This window comes from Eleginops maclovinus, chromosome 8, assembly GCF_036324505.1.
Source record: "Eleginops maclovinus isolate JMC-PN-2008 ecotype Puerto Natales chromosome 8, JC_Emac_rtc_rv5, whole genome shotgun sequence".
In the NCBI taxonomy this organism is placed as follows: domain Eukaryota; kingdom Metazoa; phylum Chordata; class Actinopteri; order Perciformes; family Eleginopidae; genus Eleginops; species Eleginops maclovinus.
Genome location: NC_086356.1, coordinates 19,703,189 through 19,721,615, shown reverse-complemented (window position 1 = coordinate 19,721,615; position 18,427 = coordinate 19,703,189). Strand labels below are relative to the sequence as shown.

The window sequence follows — 18,427 nt, the reverse complement described above, 5'->3', positions numbered from 1 at the left end:
TTCAATATAGAAATATTTGCACAAGAAAAATAAATTATGGTAAATAAAAATCATAAATAACAATAATAGAAATTATAATAATATACATTGTAATAAAAACTAATAACAATAATGATGATAATAATAATAATAATAATTAATGAAAATGAAAATAACAAAGACATTTCTTAAATTGAACATACAGAAATAAAACAATAAAAAGCATAAGAAAAGTAAAACCTGTAAATGGTAAGAATAACACAAAGTAATAAAGTCAGTTTAATTATAATTGAATTAAAAATTATATATTTTTAATAAATACAACTCACAGTATGCGCCTCCTTAATCACACACTATTAAAACAACATATTTAATAAAATAAACAAATACATTAAAACAAAGAAACCACGCCTTTAAGAGATATTTTTACGGCTGCATCACGTGACTCGGCTGTCAAATATGGCCCCTGCCTTCTGCGTGTGAGAGCAGACAGCTGACAAAGGAAAGAAATCTGGTAAAAGGACGGTGCCGGCTCATGTAACACCGCTTCTTCGTCCAGCTAACACTGCACCTTTGTGGTACGTATGCTCGTCTCTGTAAATCTCTGTTTTCTTTCCCTTCCTGCCGCGGCTTCAGTGACCGCCTGTGTGTTGTTCTGACAACTCAGCTGTATTTCGCTGTGCGAGGTTGCAGCATCCTTGGCTTCTCCCTTTGGTGAGGGTTAGCGGGGCTGTATTAGCATGGATGTTACAAAGTACTGGAGGATATTTCTGTGTATCCGTCTTATGAGCTGTTAACAAGCCCTTCATAGATTATTTAGCCCCGTAGGAAGACAGTTCAACGTCTATGGACGGATTTTTGACCCGGTTTGGGGGCCCCTGGGCCAGAGCCTTGTTTAAGTGTAATGTTATTGATAGGGCATACGTCAAAATGAGACGCAAAACGACGGATATTATTAAAACGAGACACAAAACAACCAAACCAAAGACAGTATACAACCAGAAATAAACGCAAATTGACCAAAAAAAGATGCAAAACGACATCAAAGAGACATAGGCTACTGTAAAATAACCAAATTGGCAAGATGACAACCACAGGGAGACTCAAAGTAACCAGAAACAGTAGAACTACTAAACAAAAAACAGACACAAACCGCCCGGAACGAGATGGGAAATGCTTGCAAAATGACCCCCCAAAAATATGCTCAATGACCGCAAAGAGACAGTAAAAGAGCATAGAGACACGACTTAGAAAGACCATGCATTTCTCCTGGGGCCTTACTCATAGCATGGGTGTGAATGTCACACTGCCTGGTTGAATGTTCAGTGTGGCCATAGTTCATGGCAGGAAGCAGATAAAGCAGGAGCAACGTTCACTGTGAGGATAGGATCGCTCATGGAGAAACAAATTAAATTGATGAAATGATCATTTAAGTGAATGTAAAATTGTAGTTTCACATTCAGATAAAACAGTTTATTACACATATGTATAATAATAATAATAATAATAATAATAATAATTATTATTATTATTATTATTATTATTATTATTACTGGCTGCTATATCTTAGACAACTCAACTACTGGAATACATCTGTAAATAACTGTGTGATATATATACTTCAACTTTTACTACTGTTACCTGGCTGCTGTCACATTTTATACGTTCTACAAAAAAACACTGTTGCTGGTACTTTTGTTTTGCATCCATGGATGTGTACTTTTGGAAATTGTACCTTGTGTACTAATTTCAATATTTATTTTTAATATTTTATGAATGCTTTTATGAATTTATACTTTTTTATAACTTTACTTTCGCTGTAACAATGTTAATCTCCCCTCTGTGGGACAAATAAAGGTATTCTGGTCCTGTTGTTTATTACACAAATATGAACCATTTAAAGAAAGGAAAAAAACTGACATTCATTGTTTAAGTCACAAGATCCTGTTCCAATCATTTAAAACCTCACTGATTTATATTTTCCACTCTTTTCTAAACATCCTTAGCGAGTGAAAAATGGCTGCCAAATGATGTGCCAGCGAGAGGAAGTGACCGAAGAAGGCCTTCATTGTTGCAGACCATCTATTCCAGAACCTCCCTCCCTTCCTCATTCCTCTGCTCCCACCCTGCGAGCCTCCCCCCCCCCTGCTGCCATGCAGATCAACCCGGCGTACGTGGAGTCCGGCGTGGTTCTGGCCGTGGTGATGTGCGTCCACATGGCTGTGTGGAACCAGCACTCCTGGTGCATCGTCGCCCTCTTCATCCAGGCGTTCTACGTGCAGCACAAATGGGATCGTCTTCTCCGATCGGGAGGCGCTGTGTTCCAGTTTCGCCCGTCGGCCAACAGCGGCATCGTCCCGGCCTCCATGGTGATGCCTCTGCTGGGCCTGGTGCTAAAAGAGAAGTGCTCCGCCTCGGGGAACGTCTACTTTGAACGCTTCTCCATGGTGGTTACCATTACTGGGATGATGCTGGCTCTGTTTCTGTCACTGATTGCACTGGGAATCACAAGACCAGTACCCACAAACACGTGCGTGATCGCAGGTATGGCAGGAAGTGCGATCCTCTACACGACCAAACAGACGCTGACCGTTTCAGAGGTCATCGAGGTCTTGGAGGTGCTTCTGATCTTTGTTTATCTCAGTCTGATTGTGCTTTACCTCCTGCCTCGCAGCTTCACCCCCGGCGAGGCGCTCCTCATCGTCGGGGGAATCAGTTTAATCGTCAACCAGCTCATCAAGCGCTCCCTGAACCTGGCGGAGGTGAAAGGGGATCCTGTGAACTACTTCCTTCCGGTTATAGTTGTTGGCTCGCTGCTTCTGGGGGTTTTCTTCGCCCTGCTCTTCTGCTTCATGGAGTCGGAAACCTGGGTGTCGTCGCTGTTCTTCCACATGATGACCGCCGTCCTGGGTCTGGGGATCCTCATGCCGTGGCTCTCCCTGTTCATCGGCCGGCACCCGCTCATGTGGCTGCTGGACTTTGTGACTTTGAATGACAGAAGGCTGTGCCTGCTTGGGTACTGGCTGTTTCTGGCTGCCGTGGCCACTTGTGTTGTGCTGCACCAGAACTACCAGCGCCAAGCCGGGTGCAAGAAGCACCAGGCCTCGACGATTGTGCGGAAGTACTTCCATCTCATCGTGGTGGCTACGTTTGTTCCCGGGCTGATCTACGACAGGCAGCTGCTTCATGTGGCGTCCGTGGGTTGCTTGGCAGTTTTCTTGTTCCTGGAGTACGTGCGTTATTTCCGGATCCTGCCGTTCGGCCAGCTCCTCAGGCAGCTCCTCACTCTGTTCCTGGATGAGCGGGACTCCGGGCCTCTCATCCTGACCCATGTTTACCTGCTGATAGGCATGTCTCTACCTTTATGGTTGTTCCCGGGACCCTGCGCTCCACGTGGAATCCTCCCCGGTGCAGGAGGCCTGGTGCCTTACGCCGGTGTTTTGGCCGTCGGGGTGGGAGACACGGTGGCGTCGATTTTTGGGAGCACCATGGGTGAGATCCGTTGGCCCGGCACTAAGAAAACCATGGAGGGAACTGCGACGTCCATTTTTGCCCAGATCATCGCCGTGGCCATGTTCCTCATCTTCGACGGGAGCATCAATCTTAACTCCACCTACTCCTGGATCGTGGGCTCCATCAGTCTGGTGGCCATGCTGGAAGCCTACACCTCCCAAATAGACAACCTCCTCCTCCCCCTCTACCTGTTCATCCTGCTGCAGCTTTGATGGGAGGGATGAGAAACAAAAACAGATCCTTCCTTCTCTCCTCAGCTCTTTCCAGAGGGTGAAAGGAAGATGAAAAAGTGTGAGAAATTAGAAAAATATGATTGAAGTAACAGAAATCCCTTTATCAGTTGACTGATCAGCACAAGAAAAGAAAGGTTAGAGGCTGACAGCTGGATAAATGTAAACAAACTTGTTTGTTTGTCAACAAACAAGTGGGGCACAAAACAATTCAATAATAAAGAGCTGATAGGAAAAGGAGAATAAATCTGGTGATCCTTTTTTTTTGTTTATGATTTAAGCACAGGTACAAAAAATAAAAAAAAGTCCTGCCAGGATGATCTTTATGAAGTTCTAAAATAAAACAATATTTATCAGTGAAACAGCTGGAAAAAAAGGTTTTGCAAGAATCATTTTTCTAAGATATGTGTTTTTGTTTTTGTTTCTAAATTTAGCCACAAAAAGGCTAAGATTACTGCTAGCCCTTGTTCTAAATAAAACTAAAAAGTATTTCTGATACATGAGTTTTGTTTTTTCCATATATTTAATCTAACTGTAGCATAACATGTAATTATCCTGGAAAAACTTTTTCACAGGTTTTTTTTTTTTAACCTATTCCATGGGAGAAAAGCATTTGGATCAGACGAAGAAAAATGAATAACGAGATAATTGTTTTTGTTCTCACTTTCCTATCAGGTCTCCCGTGACATTAGAGTCTGTGGCCCTCAGATCACAAGTCATTTCAATATCAGTTATTTTAAGGAATCAGAAGATCATTTCAGAACAAATCAAAAGAAAAGAGTTGCTAAATATTCTTTGAGCTGCGTCTGGTGTTCGGGTTCTGGCTCTCCACCAGTGACACCAAACCTCCTGAATTATGCAACAGGGTATTAGCAAAGGGGAAAAAATGTCCTTTAAACACTTCTGGATGGTACGGACGCTGCTAACGGCACATTCTAAATCACCAATGATCACTAACTTGTTCCCCTTTTTGCTAATGGATACCTTTTGTATTGCCTTTGAAGAACATTATTTAAAGTTAGCGTAGTCTTGTTCTTAATGTTATTTTGCCTCCCTGATGGCAATATGAAGGACTTACTGCTGAGAGTATTTGCCTTAAGAAGTATATTTTCTAACACACGTAACGTAGATGAACGCATGGCAGCCCCTCTCTTTATAAGGGCTGGTTTATACTTCAACACGGCAGAAATCTGCTTTGCTCTTGCATGACACTAATGTGAAATCGGTACTGTAACATGTACACAGGTATCCTGCAGTATGTTTTCTTTGAGGTTTGATGGGACCCATTTAAAGGTACACTTAATATAAACATTTCCTCTGATACTGAGCCTTGAAACTTTGCATATCATCCAAGTTTGTAGATATGCTTCAGTCAAAAATGATGTACAAAGGCCTTTTTCTGTTTAGCGACTTTCATTATGCGTTATATAAATATCCTCATCAGGTTAAATCTCATCGTTTTGGATGAGAACGCTTCAGATTAGAACCTGAAACATGTTTTCAGCATGAATTAATTAACAGCCTTATGGTATTTTATCAAATGTAAAGTTATTTGGTGTTTTTTTTATTTATTAGCATGATATTACTGATATTTTTGCCATCATCCTTACATTTCTAATGTAATATTGCATGTCGAGGGCATCAAAAGGTAGATAAAGTTGTTACGCCTCCTATTTTAGTAAATTTGAGACGAGAGAAGGACCTGTGAGACAGACGGAGAGATTAAAAACAAACATTAGCCTTTTGCTTTCACAGTTTAATTTTAAAATGGACAAAAAATGGTTTGAATGTTGTGATTGATAATCAGTCAAAAATACATGTTTTTCATTTCATCTTAACATGAACATACTTGAAAATAGCAATGCTTACTGTTGTCTGCAAAATGAAATAAAAAGGAATCTACCGTCTTGTTTTGACACTGGTTTGATTCGTTTGTGAGGAGTTGCTGAATAAAAGTAGACCTAAATGTCAGCTGTATTGTCTCCAAGTTAGAAATGTTAATTATTTGTTTATAAAAATGTCCTCTTTAAAAATATTTGGTGGGCTTCTGTGGGTTAGTCACCATTAGTTGTGACTGCTTTAAAGCAGCCTGCATGTTCTGTAGCGACAGAGGAATGGCTCATATCTGTGTTTCACAAACAGTTCATACGTGTTGGTCCTTCCTTCAGGAATACAAAGACTTTCTGTCCTTCAATGAACTTCAGCACCAAAGGCCCAAATATCCTTCATTTAGTGTAGAGCTGTGGGAATGGGAGCTCTTCAGTTGGCTGCAACCTTTAAAGACAAAAATAGATGGAAACATGACCGCTCGAGACATTTCAGACTTAGTGAGAAAAACACAACCCTCCTCGTTTAATCGATAAGCATTTGGAAGGCCATGCCCCAACTTGCAATGAGTTAAATTAAAGGAAAGTATATTCGTATCTGCTATGTGATTTTGGTCCACTTCAAAATATCACTGATTTCTTTTTGGCTACTACTAAAGTCTTCCACAAAGTTTTATAAAAATCAATCCTGTACATTTTTCCGTAATTTTTCCGTAAACCTCCTTGGCAAACACTCCCTTGATCAATTCAACAAAGGCGGCCGTGGCTTTTTTTGGGCTGGCTTAGAGGGAGTACAAATGATTACCAGAAATGTGTCTTTTCCTAACCATTTTCTTTGACATTAATGGAAAACGTCACCAAGACAAGGAAAGATGTGAAGGATAATTCATAAGGATATTTTTGGCAAAGTTAATCATACAATTCTGATTCAAACACATCATAACCCCCTAAGAATCAGAAACAGGTTTATTTCCAGGAAGGTTAACACATACGAGGAATCTGTCTTGGTGTAAAGGGTGCATACATAAACAGGGAAGGAAAGGACCATAAAATAAAACAGGGATAAAAAATCTATTTTAAGAAAACTATATTAACATTAAATATAACAATATTTACATGGAATATGTATGAAATACAGATATACCCATAGAAAATAATAATCAAATATGTGCAGTTACAATGTGCAAAACTGTCTGCTTGAAATACAGGACAAGCGTGTGAAATAGAAACCAAAGGAAACAGCACATGCTCTCACCAGTTGTCGGGGCTCCAGCGGGTGTCCTGGCTCTCCATGACGTGGAAGGTGTAGACGTGACGGGAATCCTGCGAGGTGTTCTCAGCACTGCGATGCACCACCTCCCCGTCGATCAGGACCACACCGCCTGCAGCCGGAGAAAAGAGGAGGCAAGGGTGGACCATGGTATGACACATTTCAACAGCAATCACATGCATATTTAAATAGTTACATATTCATTTTTAGATAAAGTTAATCCATTACATTTCTGGGATTGAGTTTATTCTTGATCTTGCAGAGAGTGAAACAAGAAGCTCGATGCTGTGGTTGCCTGAACCCTACCATCAAAAGTAGGATGACCATTTTTAAGAAGGGAACTGTTTGTTTACTGTAATTTATACAACAGCTTTTTGTAACCGTGTCTACAGTCATTTAGATACTTTATTGATCCCAAATTGGAAAATGATTTAGTTACAGCAGCAATGTGCCGAGGCTTTAAAATATTTTAATCTTTAAAAAAGGTTGGAAAAGGTTATTAAAATAATACAATAAAAACAATAAACAGCAGCAAGTATATGTACAGTGGAGGAAATAAGTATTTGATCCCCTGCCAATTTAGTCAGTTTGCCCACTTACAAAGAAATGAACAGTCTGTCATTTTTATGGTAGGTTTATTTTAACAGTGAGAGACAGAATATCAAAAGAAATCCAGAAATGTAGATTATAAAAAAGATATAAATTAATGTGCATTTGGGGGAAATAAGTATTTGATCCCCTTGCAGAACATGCTTTAGTTCTTGGTGGAGAAAGCCTTGTTGGACAGCACAGAGGTCAGATGTTTCTTGTAGTTGGTCACCAGGTTTGCTCACATCTCAGGAGGGATTTTGGTCTTCTCCTCTCTGCAGATCCTCTCCAAATCCTTCAGGTTTGGAGGCTGAGGCTTGGAAGCTGGAAGCTTCAGCTCCCTCCACATATTTTTTATGGGATGGAGGTCCGGAGACTGGCTAGGCCCCTCCATCACCGTAATGGGCTTCTTCTGTAGCCACTCCTTAGTTGCCTTGTCCGTATGTTTTGGGTCATTGTCATGCTGGAAGACCTATCCATGTCCCATTTTCAGAGTCCTGGCAGAGTGAAGGATGTTATCAGCCAATATTTTACAGTACATGGCCCCCTCCATCCTCCCCTCGATGTGGTGAATCACCCTGTCCCCTTAGCAGATAAACCCCCCCAAAGCATCATGTTTCCACCTCCATGCTTGACTCTGGGGATGGTGTTCTTGGGGTCATAGGCAGCATTTCTCTTCCTCCAAACACGGCATGTGGAGTTGATGCCTAAGATCTTGATTCTGGTCTCATCTGACCACATCACCTTCTCATAAGCCTTCTCTGAATCCTTCAGAGGATCACTGGCAGACTTCAGACGGCCTGTACATGTGCCTTCTTGAGCAGGGGACCTTGCGGGCGCTGCAGGATTTGAATCCATTACGGCCCAGTGTGTTACCAATAGTTTTCTTGGTGACTGTGGTCCCAGCTGCCTTCAAATCATTAACAGTGTAGTTCTTGGCTGACCCCTTATCTTTCTCATGATCATTGATCGTGGAGCCCCAGACTGAGGGCGATTGATGTTCATTTTGTGCTTTTTTCATCTTCTAATAATCAAACCAGTTGTCTCTTTCTCACCAAGCTGCTTGCTGGTGTTCTTGTCTTCTATTCCAGTCTAGTCTTGTGCTGGTCTATAATCTTGTCCCTGATGTCCTTAGACATTAGTTCCACCATGATCGCAAGACCTGTCTACAGTCTTCCCATTGTGGAGAGGTTGTAATCTGATTTATTGGCTGTGGACAGGTGTCTTTTATCCAGGTAAAGAGTTGACATCAGCAGTACTTTCTCAAAGTGAGAGGACTTATTTAACCAGTCCTTGGCAGCCAGAATCCTTGTTGGATGCAAGGGGATCAAATACTTATTTCCCCCAATGAAACGCACGTTCATTTATATCTTTTTCTTAATCTACATTTGTGGATTTTTTTTCATATATTCTGTGTCTCACTGTTAAAATAAACCTACCATAAAAATGACAGACTTCATTTCTTTGTAAATGTTTAAACTAACTAAATTGGCAGGGAATCAAATACGTATTTCCTCAACTGTACATATCTACAGTAGAAAGGACATAAACCACAGATAATACTCAAAGCAAAATGTTCTAGATAAGTTAGACTGTTGGTGATGTGTTAGAGAAGGCTCTCCAACAGACTGTTGCTATAAAAATAACAGCTGTAATATAAACAGGTTTACGGTAAACTGAAATGTATTACAATATTTAATTTCAAAGGTTGATTTTAAAGTAAAATACCAGCATAATATTCCTTAATAGGACCTGAAAAGAATTGTTAAAGGAGCTGTGATGCTGAGACTATGTTTCCGGTGGCAACCACTGTAGAATGTCCGATTAGAACAATAAAAGGAAACGGTGTCCAAAGAAATGAGTCTTTATTGAGTCTTCACACCCACAACACAGAGTAAGAATGATCAATGTGTGATCAGAGTTTGTATGTATTTATGTGTGTGGTTCACTAGATGCACGCACACCATCAAACACAAAAGAATCAAATTACTTCAACAGTCAGCCTGCAACAGCTGGACTTCGATCCCACTCCTGAAGATGCCAGAAAAGGAAGAGGTCCTAATGAAACCTCAGCTTTATAGTGCTCAGCCATAGGTGGCCAATTAACTGCCTGACCAAAATAACAATAGCACAACTTACACATTACCAAAATAATATGAATCGATGGGCTTTTGTACAGCCGCCCCCAAATCTGTTGTACGGATTTGCTTCTAAAAGTCCTTCTCTCCATGGTCGTCTGGAAATGCAGGCAACTTAATCAGTCTAGCCACCGGGCGAAGATAGGTGCGATCCTTCACTTTAACTTCTGCTGCCCTTACTCTTCCATCGGAGCCAGGACAGACCGTCTTCACTGTTCCAACAAGCCAGAGGGCCCTTGGAGACTGAGGATCCACAATCATTACGACTGTGCCGACGGTCAAATCGTCTTTCTCCTTTTGCCACTTCTGACGTGTCTGTTGGGCAGGCAAGTACTGTCGGATGAATCTGGACCAAAACTGGTCAGCCAGAACTTGACTGTGCCGCCATCTCCTGCGAGTGAGTAGCTCAGACTCTGGGTAGATCACCTGAGGTAGAGAGCTGTCGGGCCGCCCCATGAGAAGAGTATTTGGAGTCACGGGGTCTGGATGGTCAGTCACATGTTTCTGGAGAGCAAATGTGGCACAGCAGGGGCTTGATGTAGTGCCGAAAGGCAGGACCTGCCACTGGTAGATGTCCGGGGGGTCGTTCCTCCTCATCTCTCTCCAAAGGAATCTCAAGAGTGGCTGGTCCTCTGGGAGAAGGCGGACTTGATGAAACATGCCCTTTATATCCGAACTGATCGCAAAGGGATGTTCACGGAATCGGATGAGAACACCTATTAGGGTAGCACCCAGCACAGGTCCAGGGAGCAGGTGATCATTCAAGCTGATGCCCTTGAAGGAGAAAGAACAGTTGAACACTATTCTATTCTTTCCATTATGGTGGACCATGTGGTGGGGGATATACCACCCCGGACTACTAGCTGCCTCATCCAGGGGTATCTTCTTCACATACCCAGCTTCCACCAGCTTCTTGATCTCACCCTTGTAGGTAGCCGCCTTATCAGGATCCCCAGCCAGCCTCTTCTCCGTACTGCGCAGTTGGGCCATCACAGCTTCCTTAGGCGCAACCAGTGGGGGGAGGTCCTTTTTCCAGAGCAGAGGAGTGGCGTACCGCTGAACTCCCTCTACCGTCACCCTAACGGTCTTCTCCTCCAGAATACGTACTGCCTCTGTGTCTTGTCTTGAGCGTGTCACAAGCTTCTCACTCCGGTAAGGCAAAGTGTCTAATTGCCATAGCTTTTCGACATGACCGAGTAACTCAGCGGTGGTCGGAGTGCTCGATGTCCAAAGGCATTGCTGAGTGGTCAGGCTGTGCCTCAGCAGCTTAGAAGGACCTTGGAGTGCCCATCCCAACTTGGTCTTGACCGCAGCCGGCCCTCCCGGTGGGCCCAGGCGAACAGGTTCAGTTGGGGTTATGAGGTGTGGATGGTCCGATCCAATGAGCAGCAAGTGCTGCGCACGGTCAATGGGCTGCAGAGGTAAGTTCTTCAAGTGACAACATGACTTCTTGAGGGCCGCAACAGGGTAAGTATGGGGTGCCAGACCTAGCTCTTTGGCTGTGAATGCTCTTTGAATGTGGAAGGTCTTACTTGGTTGGTTTGCAGGTGAAACTGTGAACGACACTGTGGCTCCAGGGATGACTCGCACATCTTGACGCACTGTACTCAAGGACAGCTCCTCAGGTAAACCTTGTAGGCCGAGCTGTTGTGCCGCTTCATACAGTAAGATGGTGCGCTCCGAGCCATCATCTAGCAGTGCATATGTGTCCAATGAGTTCTCACCATTCTTTAGGATGACCCGACTCATCTTCAGTAGCACCCTGCTGCTACCAGTAGGTCTGTCCACATAGAGGGTTTCAGCAGTGGAGCTGGTGGGTTTGGCACGCTCCATGGATCCAGTTGTGGCTTTCCTGAAAGTGGTGGTCTTACCGCTACCTCCGGTGTTCACCTCATGAAGGATTTCAAGATGTCGCTTGTCGCATTTCTTACATTTAGCCTTCAAAGTGCACTCGGAAGAGAAGTGTTCGCGTCCACACTTCCAACACCTCTGATTGGCCCGGATCCATTTCTCGATCTGCTCCTTGGACAGTAACTGAAAATTTGCACACTGATTCAGATAGTGCTGAGGTGTGTTGCAAAATGGGCAGAATTTCTTGGGCTTTTCTCGTGGCTGATCTGAACTACTTGACTGTAACTGAGATGGACACTCTTTTGGCTCACTGTTGTGAAGAACCATTGTGGACTGTGACTTTCGGTCCTTGCGGTGTTCTTTGTAGCTCTGATGTTCCTTACCGTGATCACCAGTGAACTGTGAACCATCAACTTGCACCCTTACCTCATATTCTAGCCAGTCAGCTAGGTCGAGAAGAGTTGGAATGGGAGTTCTTATGGGATTGATATACCTCCTAAAGCTTGCTCTTAAATCATGAGGCAACTTTCCCAGAAGCCGTGAAACATGAGATCCACACCACAGTTCGGTTCTTCCACTGCTGCCAAGTTGCTCCAACATCCCTACTAAAGCGCGCACTTTCAGTGCGAATTGACGAAAGGCCTTAGTGTCACCTGCCTTGACGTTCGGCTCCTCCATGAGCTTGGAGATGCGCTGAAGTGCAAGTTGGTGCGGTTGACCATATAACTCTGTGAGAGCCTCCATGGTGTCAGTATATGGATCCCTGCTGTGACTGTATGAATCAGCGATGAGCATTGCCTCTTCCAGTTTGAGGTGATCCAGTAGAATCTGAAACTTGAAGCGCTCTGTGGCATCGGGCGGAAGAAGGTTATCAAGAGCAACTTTGAGTCTTGCGAACTCACGAGGATCTTCATGAACGAAGTCAGGAATCTTTGGCTTCGGGCCCCGATATGAGTGCTCTCTCTCCACTGAAGGATGTCGAGAATGACGCCCAGGTGAGTAAGAGGGTTCGCGGCGTCGGCTTGACTCATATCCCCTTGGAGTGTCATATTTGTATTGGCTTGAATAGTCATGCCAATAGTCAGCAGGTATACTTGAATACTGGTGTTCCCGTGATGGAGAAGATCTGCGGGAACGATGTTGCCGGGGCCAATCCAGGTAAGGATCCTTCCGTGAAGATGAGCTGTAATGAGGAGGTGATTCTCTGCGGCGACTTGTCTGTCTGCTTGGGTAGTTTCTATCAGGAGATCTGCGGTCACGGCTAGATGGCCGCCCCATCCTTTCTAGACCTCTGGCTATCTCATCAACTTCTCTTTCCCTTGCATGTAGCTTGCCCTCAGTCGCTGTCGGTTCTAATTTATGCCATGGAGGACGCGGATCCTGTTGATCTCTTGGAGACGTCTCCATACATTGTGAAACCGGCGAGCTTGATCTGGAGCCTGCAGCATAGCCTCTCATGCTATTACGCCTTGAAGGGGGGTAGGAAGAAGTGTGATAATGAGAATCTTTCTCCCTCATTTGGTCCAGACAGCGCCTCAACAGTGCATTCTCATCAGAAAGGATGCGGACACACCTCTCAAGCCCTGGGGAGTTTGACCTGTCTCTGTCTGGGTCTTCATGTGTTGTGGGTGACTCACTCTTCTTTGGTGTTGCCATTGTTAACTAGAGAAGTTTGCCAAATCCGGCTCGAAGGACCATGAAAAGAATTGTTAAAGGAGCTGTGATGCTGAGACTATGTTTCCGGTGGCAACCACTGTAGAATGTCCGATTAGAACAATAAAAGGAAACGGTGTCCAAAGAAATGAGTCTTTATTGAGTCTTCACACCCACAACACAGAGTAAGAATGATCAATGTGTGATCAGAGTTTGTATGTATTTATGTGTGTGGTTCACTAGATGCACGCACACCATCAAACACAAAAGAATCAAATTACTTCAACAGTCAGCCTGCAACAGCTGGACTTCGATCCCACTCCTGAAGATGCCAGAAAAAGAAGAGGTCCTAATGAAACCTCAGCTTTATAGTGCTCAGCCATAGGTGGCCAATTAACTGCCTGACCAAAATAACAATAGCACAACTTACACATTACCAAAATAATATGAATCGATGGGCTTTTGTACAGGACCTATGTTTCAGCACTAAACAATGCACATTGTGCATGTAATGCGTGTAAATCATAAAAAAACATTATATGCCGATACAACATCAAATGAGGCACAAACTCTGGGTAAATTCCTCATTCCATCATTTCTGTCATTTCCAAACTTAGTTTGAAGACAAAAGGGACTTACCTTTCTTAACAGGAGCAACGACAAACTTCTCTTCATCGTACTTCTGCTCTTGCCCAATGAAGTCTGTCATGGGATACGTTCCCTTCGGGGTACGCACCATACGCCGAGATATTCCACCTGCAAAAACAATTAGATACTATTACACACAAAATCACTTTGAGTTAGCTATTTTGAAAAAACTGCTTCACTAAATCCTTAAAAATCAAGAATAAATTCATTTAGGTTTTTTTCCATTTTTATCCCAGTTAATTGTTGATTTTGTCACAATTTTAATCAAAGGCAGTCTTACTGTTGTGAGAGCCCGGGATGAACCACAGGCAGCCATTGTTCTCCGTGGCGTCTTCCAGAGCGATCCACAGACCCATCACTCTGCCCAGAGGCTCCGTGTACAGAAAAGTAGCATCTTGATGTGGCGTCACTTAGAAAAGAAATCAGACAGAAAGTAATCTGATTCAAAAGATCTATTTCAGGGGTTCCAACCCTTTTTGTCTCGTGTCCCCCCTGAGCTGGTCTCCATTCTACCCCCCGCACTCACCTGGAAGATTCACCTACATTTTTTCTTTCTAACCCTTTGTAATAGTATTTAACCCAACTGCTCATTAGATGAAAAGCACTTGTATCAAACTTTAAACTTGACATGTACTTATTGTGAGTGAAAAATAATAATATTAAGACTCACTTCTCGCTACAGATTGTATTTAGTCAATAGACTTTTAATAAAACACTTGAGCCTGCTGGTCGTTCAAAAATGAAAACAATTGCTATGGTGTTACAATCAACACTGTCCCTGGAGGAACTGTGTCTGGAACACCAGGCTTATGCAAATTGATTTAAAAATGTTTCTTGGAGTGGAGCTAAATTGCAATCTTCTCCAGTACCCCTGGGGTTCACCGTATCCCCGGTTGGGAGCCTCTGATCTATTGCATTAACTCATTTCGGATTTTATTTTGAAGTAAAAAAGGTAAGGTAAGTTTATTTACGCAGCACCTTTCAGACAAAAGGCAGTTCAAATGTTTAACCCACAATGTATTGATATTACAGCCGATTCTGCAACAGATGTAGAAATATTATATTACCTTTAAATATGTATGGAACAACAGTGGTAAGATACGTTAAGATGTACCTTTATTAATCCAGAGGGGAAATTCAGTGGTTTAAGCAGCAACAGAATAAGAGTGAAAAACAGGACAGTGTAGTTTCACAAAGGATAATAAAACAAAAATAAAATGATGTACAGGTGAGTATCTGCTTGGACAAAAAACGGAATTAAGGACTTCAGTGAACATATAAACATTTTTTATCCAGGCTGTTAAATATATTTACATTGATTGATACAGGTAAAAGTTATTGTGCAAAAGTGCAGGAGCAACTTACCTTCGCCACCATTCCCTGGTTGCTGCGGGAGAGAGAAATATCTTTATACTTCTAACCTTAACTACCCATTTAGCTTATGACTAAACATGTCATAAATATCATTTAAAGCCTTACCTTGAAGATGAACATGCTCTGCAGTATCACAGGATTGATAAGGCCCAGCTTCTTCACCATGTCCTGAGATAACATGTGTTATTTATTTAATGGAAGTTATTCAGTGACTCAGCAGTATTCTCTGATATTCAGCTGCTCACTCACCTGGATTTTGGGTGAATGTGTCACCTTTTTGTACAACGGCTCATAGGCATGCAGAGCTAAAGACAGAAGCTGGGATTCGTTATTAGTTTTAACCATTCCATTTTATGTGACTTTATACTTCTACTCCAACACTTCTTAAGGATGAATATTGTATCTTTCTTACTGCACTACAGTTTGTGAAAGCTTTAATATTCTTCCCTGTCCAGTAAAGAATTTTGTATCTCCAGATGATTGAGAATGCTTTCGATAAAGTTATCGGTGAATGTGTTGGGAAAATAATCATTTTAGCAGATTAAAATAGCAAACTTTCTAACAATACACATTACCGCAGGAGAACACTGACAGGGACATTTTACTGCACATTGACTACTTGTATTTTCATACTGATAATACTTTTACTTAAATAAGTATTAGCTCTTTGAGCCTGATGGTGAACAATATTTTTTAGTAATCTCACCATGTCCGACTTTATTGAGAGACAGCTGTTTTGGTACGATGAAATCCCCTGCAAGACAAAACAAAAGGTTAACCTTTAACATTTGGGATGTGGTGTTTCATAAAACATAACAGTAGAGTCGGAGAGAACTCTGAACAGAGCTCACCTTTGTCGTCAAAAACTCCCTTCTCAAAGAAAAAGCGGATCTTGTCTCCACTGGTGATGAAATAGTCTGCGTTTCCCTGCAGGTCAAAGGTTAACGTCAGTCATCTGTTGACGGGGGTTCAAACATAGACACTGACACAGAATGCACTGTGGACCGTGCGTTTGCTATGAGCCTGAGAGGAGGGACACTAAGGGGGGAGGCTCTCACACTCTGCAGCTGGGGAACATGAGGGACCTTACCTGCATCTGTGAGTGCAACACGACGGAAAGCATGAAGAAGAGTGGGATGAATGTGTCATTCTTGAACACAGTTTATGACTTCTCTTTGGCTCTGAGAAGATGCGTTTTTTTCAAGTTTATAAATGTATCACAGTGTCATATATCACAATGTCTTATAATTAACATCAAGGGTCACTTTAAGATTATACAAATACAATAATAAAAAACAAAACTATAAACTAGAAAAACACAAAAAAAACAATACTTTTAAACACCCAACCTTTCCTTGTGGCTTGGTAAACCAATAAACAACGCAAACATGTAAATGATTCCAATGTGAGGTCACCTGTGTCTTGAGCTGCTCGTCGTGGTAGGTGGAAAAGGTGGTGCGGCAGTGCTGCGGGACCTCCATCTCCTCCACGATATCCGCCATTCTCTGCTTCAGCTCATCACACTCCTGGGGAGTCAGCAGCCCGTCCAGAACCACGTACCCATCCGCCAGGTACTACAGTCAATCAAAATGTATTTATATAGCCCAATATCAACATTTTTAGATTGTTCTCGGTGGTTTACAGTTTGTACAGATTAGAATATGACAACCTCTGTCCTTCCCTCACATCGGACAAGGGGAAACTCCCAGAAGCACCTCATAGTTAATGGTGGAAATGGAAGAAACCTCTGGGAGAGCAACAGAGGAGGATCCCTCCCCCAGGACGGACAGACGTGCAATAGATGAACCTCAATACTACAGACAGGAGAGCTGCAGTCATGGCAGTCATTCATTAGGGCTGCAGACACATGGCTGAAGATATCATGGATATAATAACTAACGGAGACGTGTCCTCAGTAGTTTTTCTTTCATACATGTTTTCACACAAATATGTCTTTGGTTTCTCAGATGTAACCCTTGTGAAGTATTTTTGGCGTTTTCAAATACATTTTAGAGTATTTTGACAAAAATACATTTTGAAGAGGAGTTGAGTTGTTGTTTTTCTATTTCAATCTAGGAAGGACACTTTTTGGACAGCTTTAAAATATACAGAACAATCAATGCATCATTTTCTGAAGAATAACTATTTAGGTGATACACTTTTCACACAAAGATGCAATTTATGTATAGAATATGGGGTTTTTAAATCGTATTTAAAATAAAATGTACACTTTGTATATTCTAAAATAATGTATAATATTTAATATTTCATGTCTGTTTGAAGCACTTTGTGACACTTATACTCTACTAACTTGGTAAAGGTAAGGTATTGATTTGATCTTAGTATTTATGACCTGGTGGTGTCCCTACTTTTTGCTTTATGTTATAATTTAAAAGAGTTGTTTAATGCTTTTAAGAGATCTGTTGCTTCACCCAGCAAGAGAGGTCACCTGTGGCTGCAGCAGTGTCATGATCCTTGTTTCGTATCCGTCATGTCTTTGTGTTGTGTGTTTTATTTTGAAATGTTTTCCCCACTTCTGTCATGTTAAGCTTCACTTCCTGGCTGCGTTTCCCTCCTGTGCCTGATTGTGTTATTGTGTTCACCTGTTGCCCCTGTGTTTCTCCTGCCCCTTCCAGCTGTCTCTTGTCTTGTGATTACCCATGTGTATTTAGTCCCTGTTTCCCTTTTGTCTGTTGTTCGGTCGTCGTCAATTCTTCCCTGATCTTGTCCAAGATACCTGCCTGTTCCTGTCGCCCTTCATGTCTGAAGCTAAGTGTTTTTCATGTCCTGTGTTCCCCTTGCTTCATGTTTTCATCAACAGCTTTTGAATAAAGCTCGCTTTTTGTTTTTGACCCTTACCTGCTTCCCCTGGATTTACTGCGCTTGGGTCCAGTTTCCCCAACCCTGACAAGCAGGTTATGTAATGAGCCTCAGATGTGCCGTTATGAACTATATGGATATAAACAACACAATCCTGCAGTACCACACAGACGACATCATGTCGATATACTTAGTGTAAATACAGGTTTGTTTGCATACAATCAAGTCACAGTTGTTTGTGAGCATGAACAAGTACACACGCTTGATGTAAGTGAGCTAATGTCACAGTGCCATGTGTTCTTTTTATTTTGATGTAACGCTCACCTTCTGCACATCCCGATCTGTCATAAAATCCATGTTTTCTACTCGGAGAAATCTTCCTCCTATGAATCTTCCGGACAAACTCCAGCCTGCAGACGCTGATTTCCAACCACGTGACCTGTCCAAATCAATTCAAGTGTGACAAACAGAAGCCGTAATGGGATTCTGGACTTTAACTCCTTCGTTGCGGCACACAGACACACTGCAGTAACCCAC

General features: G+C 42.4%; 2 protein-coding genes across 2 annotated transcripts; one reads left to right on the top strand and one right to left on the bottom strand.

The window, feature by feature from the left end:
- Nucleotides 1-433: 433 nt before the first annotated feature.
- On the top strand, nt 434-5,638 carry dolk (dolichol kinase). Its single transcript, XM_063889592.1, has 2 exons — nt 434-557; nt 1,986-5,638. The coding sequence occupies exon 2, from the start codon at nt 2,007-2,009 to the stop codon at nt 3,702-3,704; it is 1,698 nt and encodes a 565-aa protein (XP_063745662.1). The 5' UTR covers nt 434-557; nt 1,986-2,006; the 3' UTR covers nt 3,705-5,638.
- Nucleotides 5,458-18,419, bottom strand: phyhd1 (phytanoyl-CoA dioxygenase domain containing 1). Its single transcript, XM_063889593.1, has 11 exons — nt 18,215-18,419; nt 16,486-16,644; nt 15,922-15,997; nt 15,777-15,824; nt 15,320-15,375; nt 15,176-15,238; nt 15,062-15,083; nt 13,977-14,105; nt 13,688-13,804; nt 6,804-6,930; nt 5,458-5,996 (listed from the first exon to the last, which is right to left on the bottom strand). Exons 1-11 carry the CDS (start codon nt 18,245-18,247, stop codon nt 5,948-5,950), a joined length of 879 nt encoding a protein of 292 aa, XP_063745663.1. The 5' UTR covers nt 18,248-18,419; the 3' UTR covers nt 5,458-5,947.
- Between the last annotated feature and the right edge of the window lie 8 nt (nt 18,420-18,427).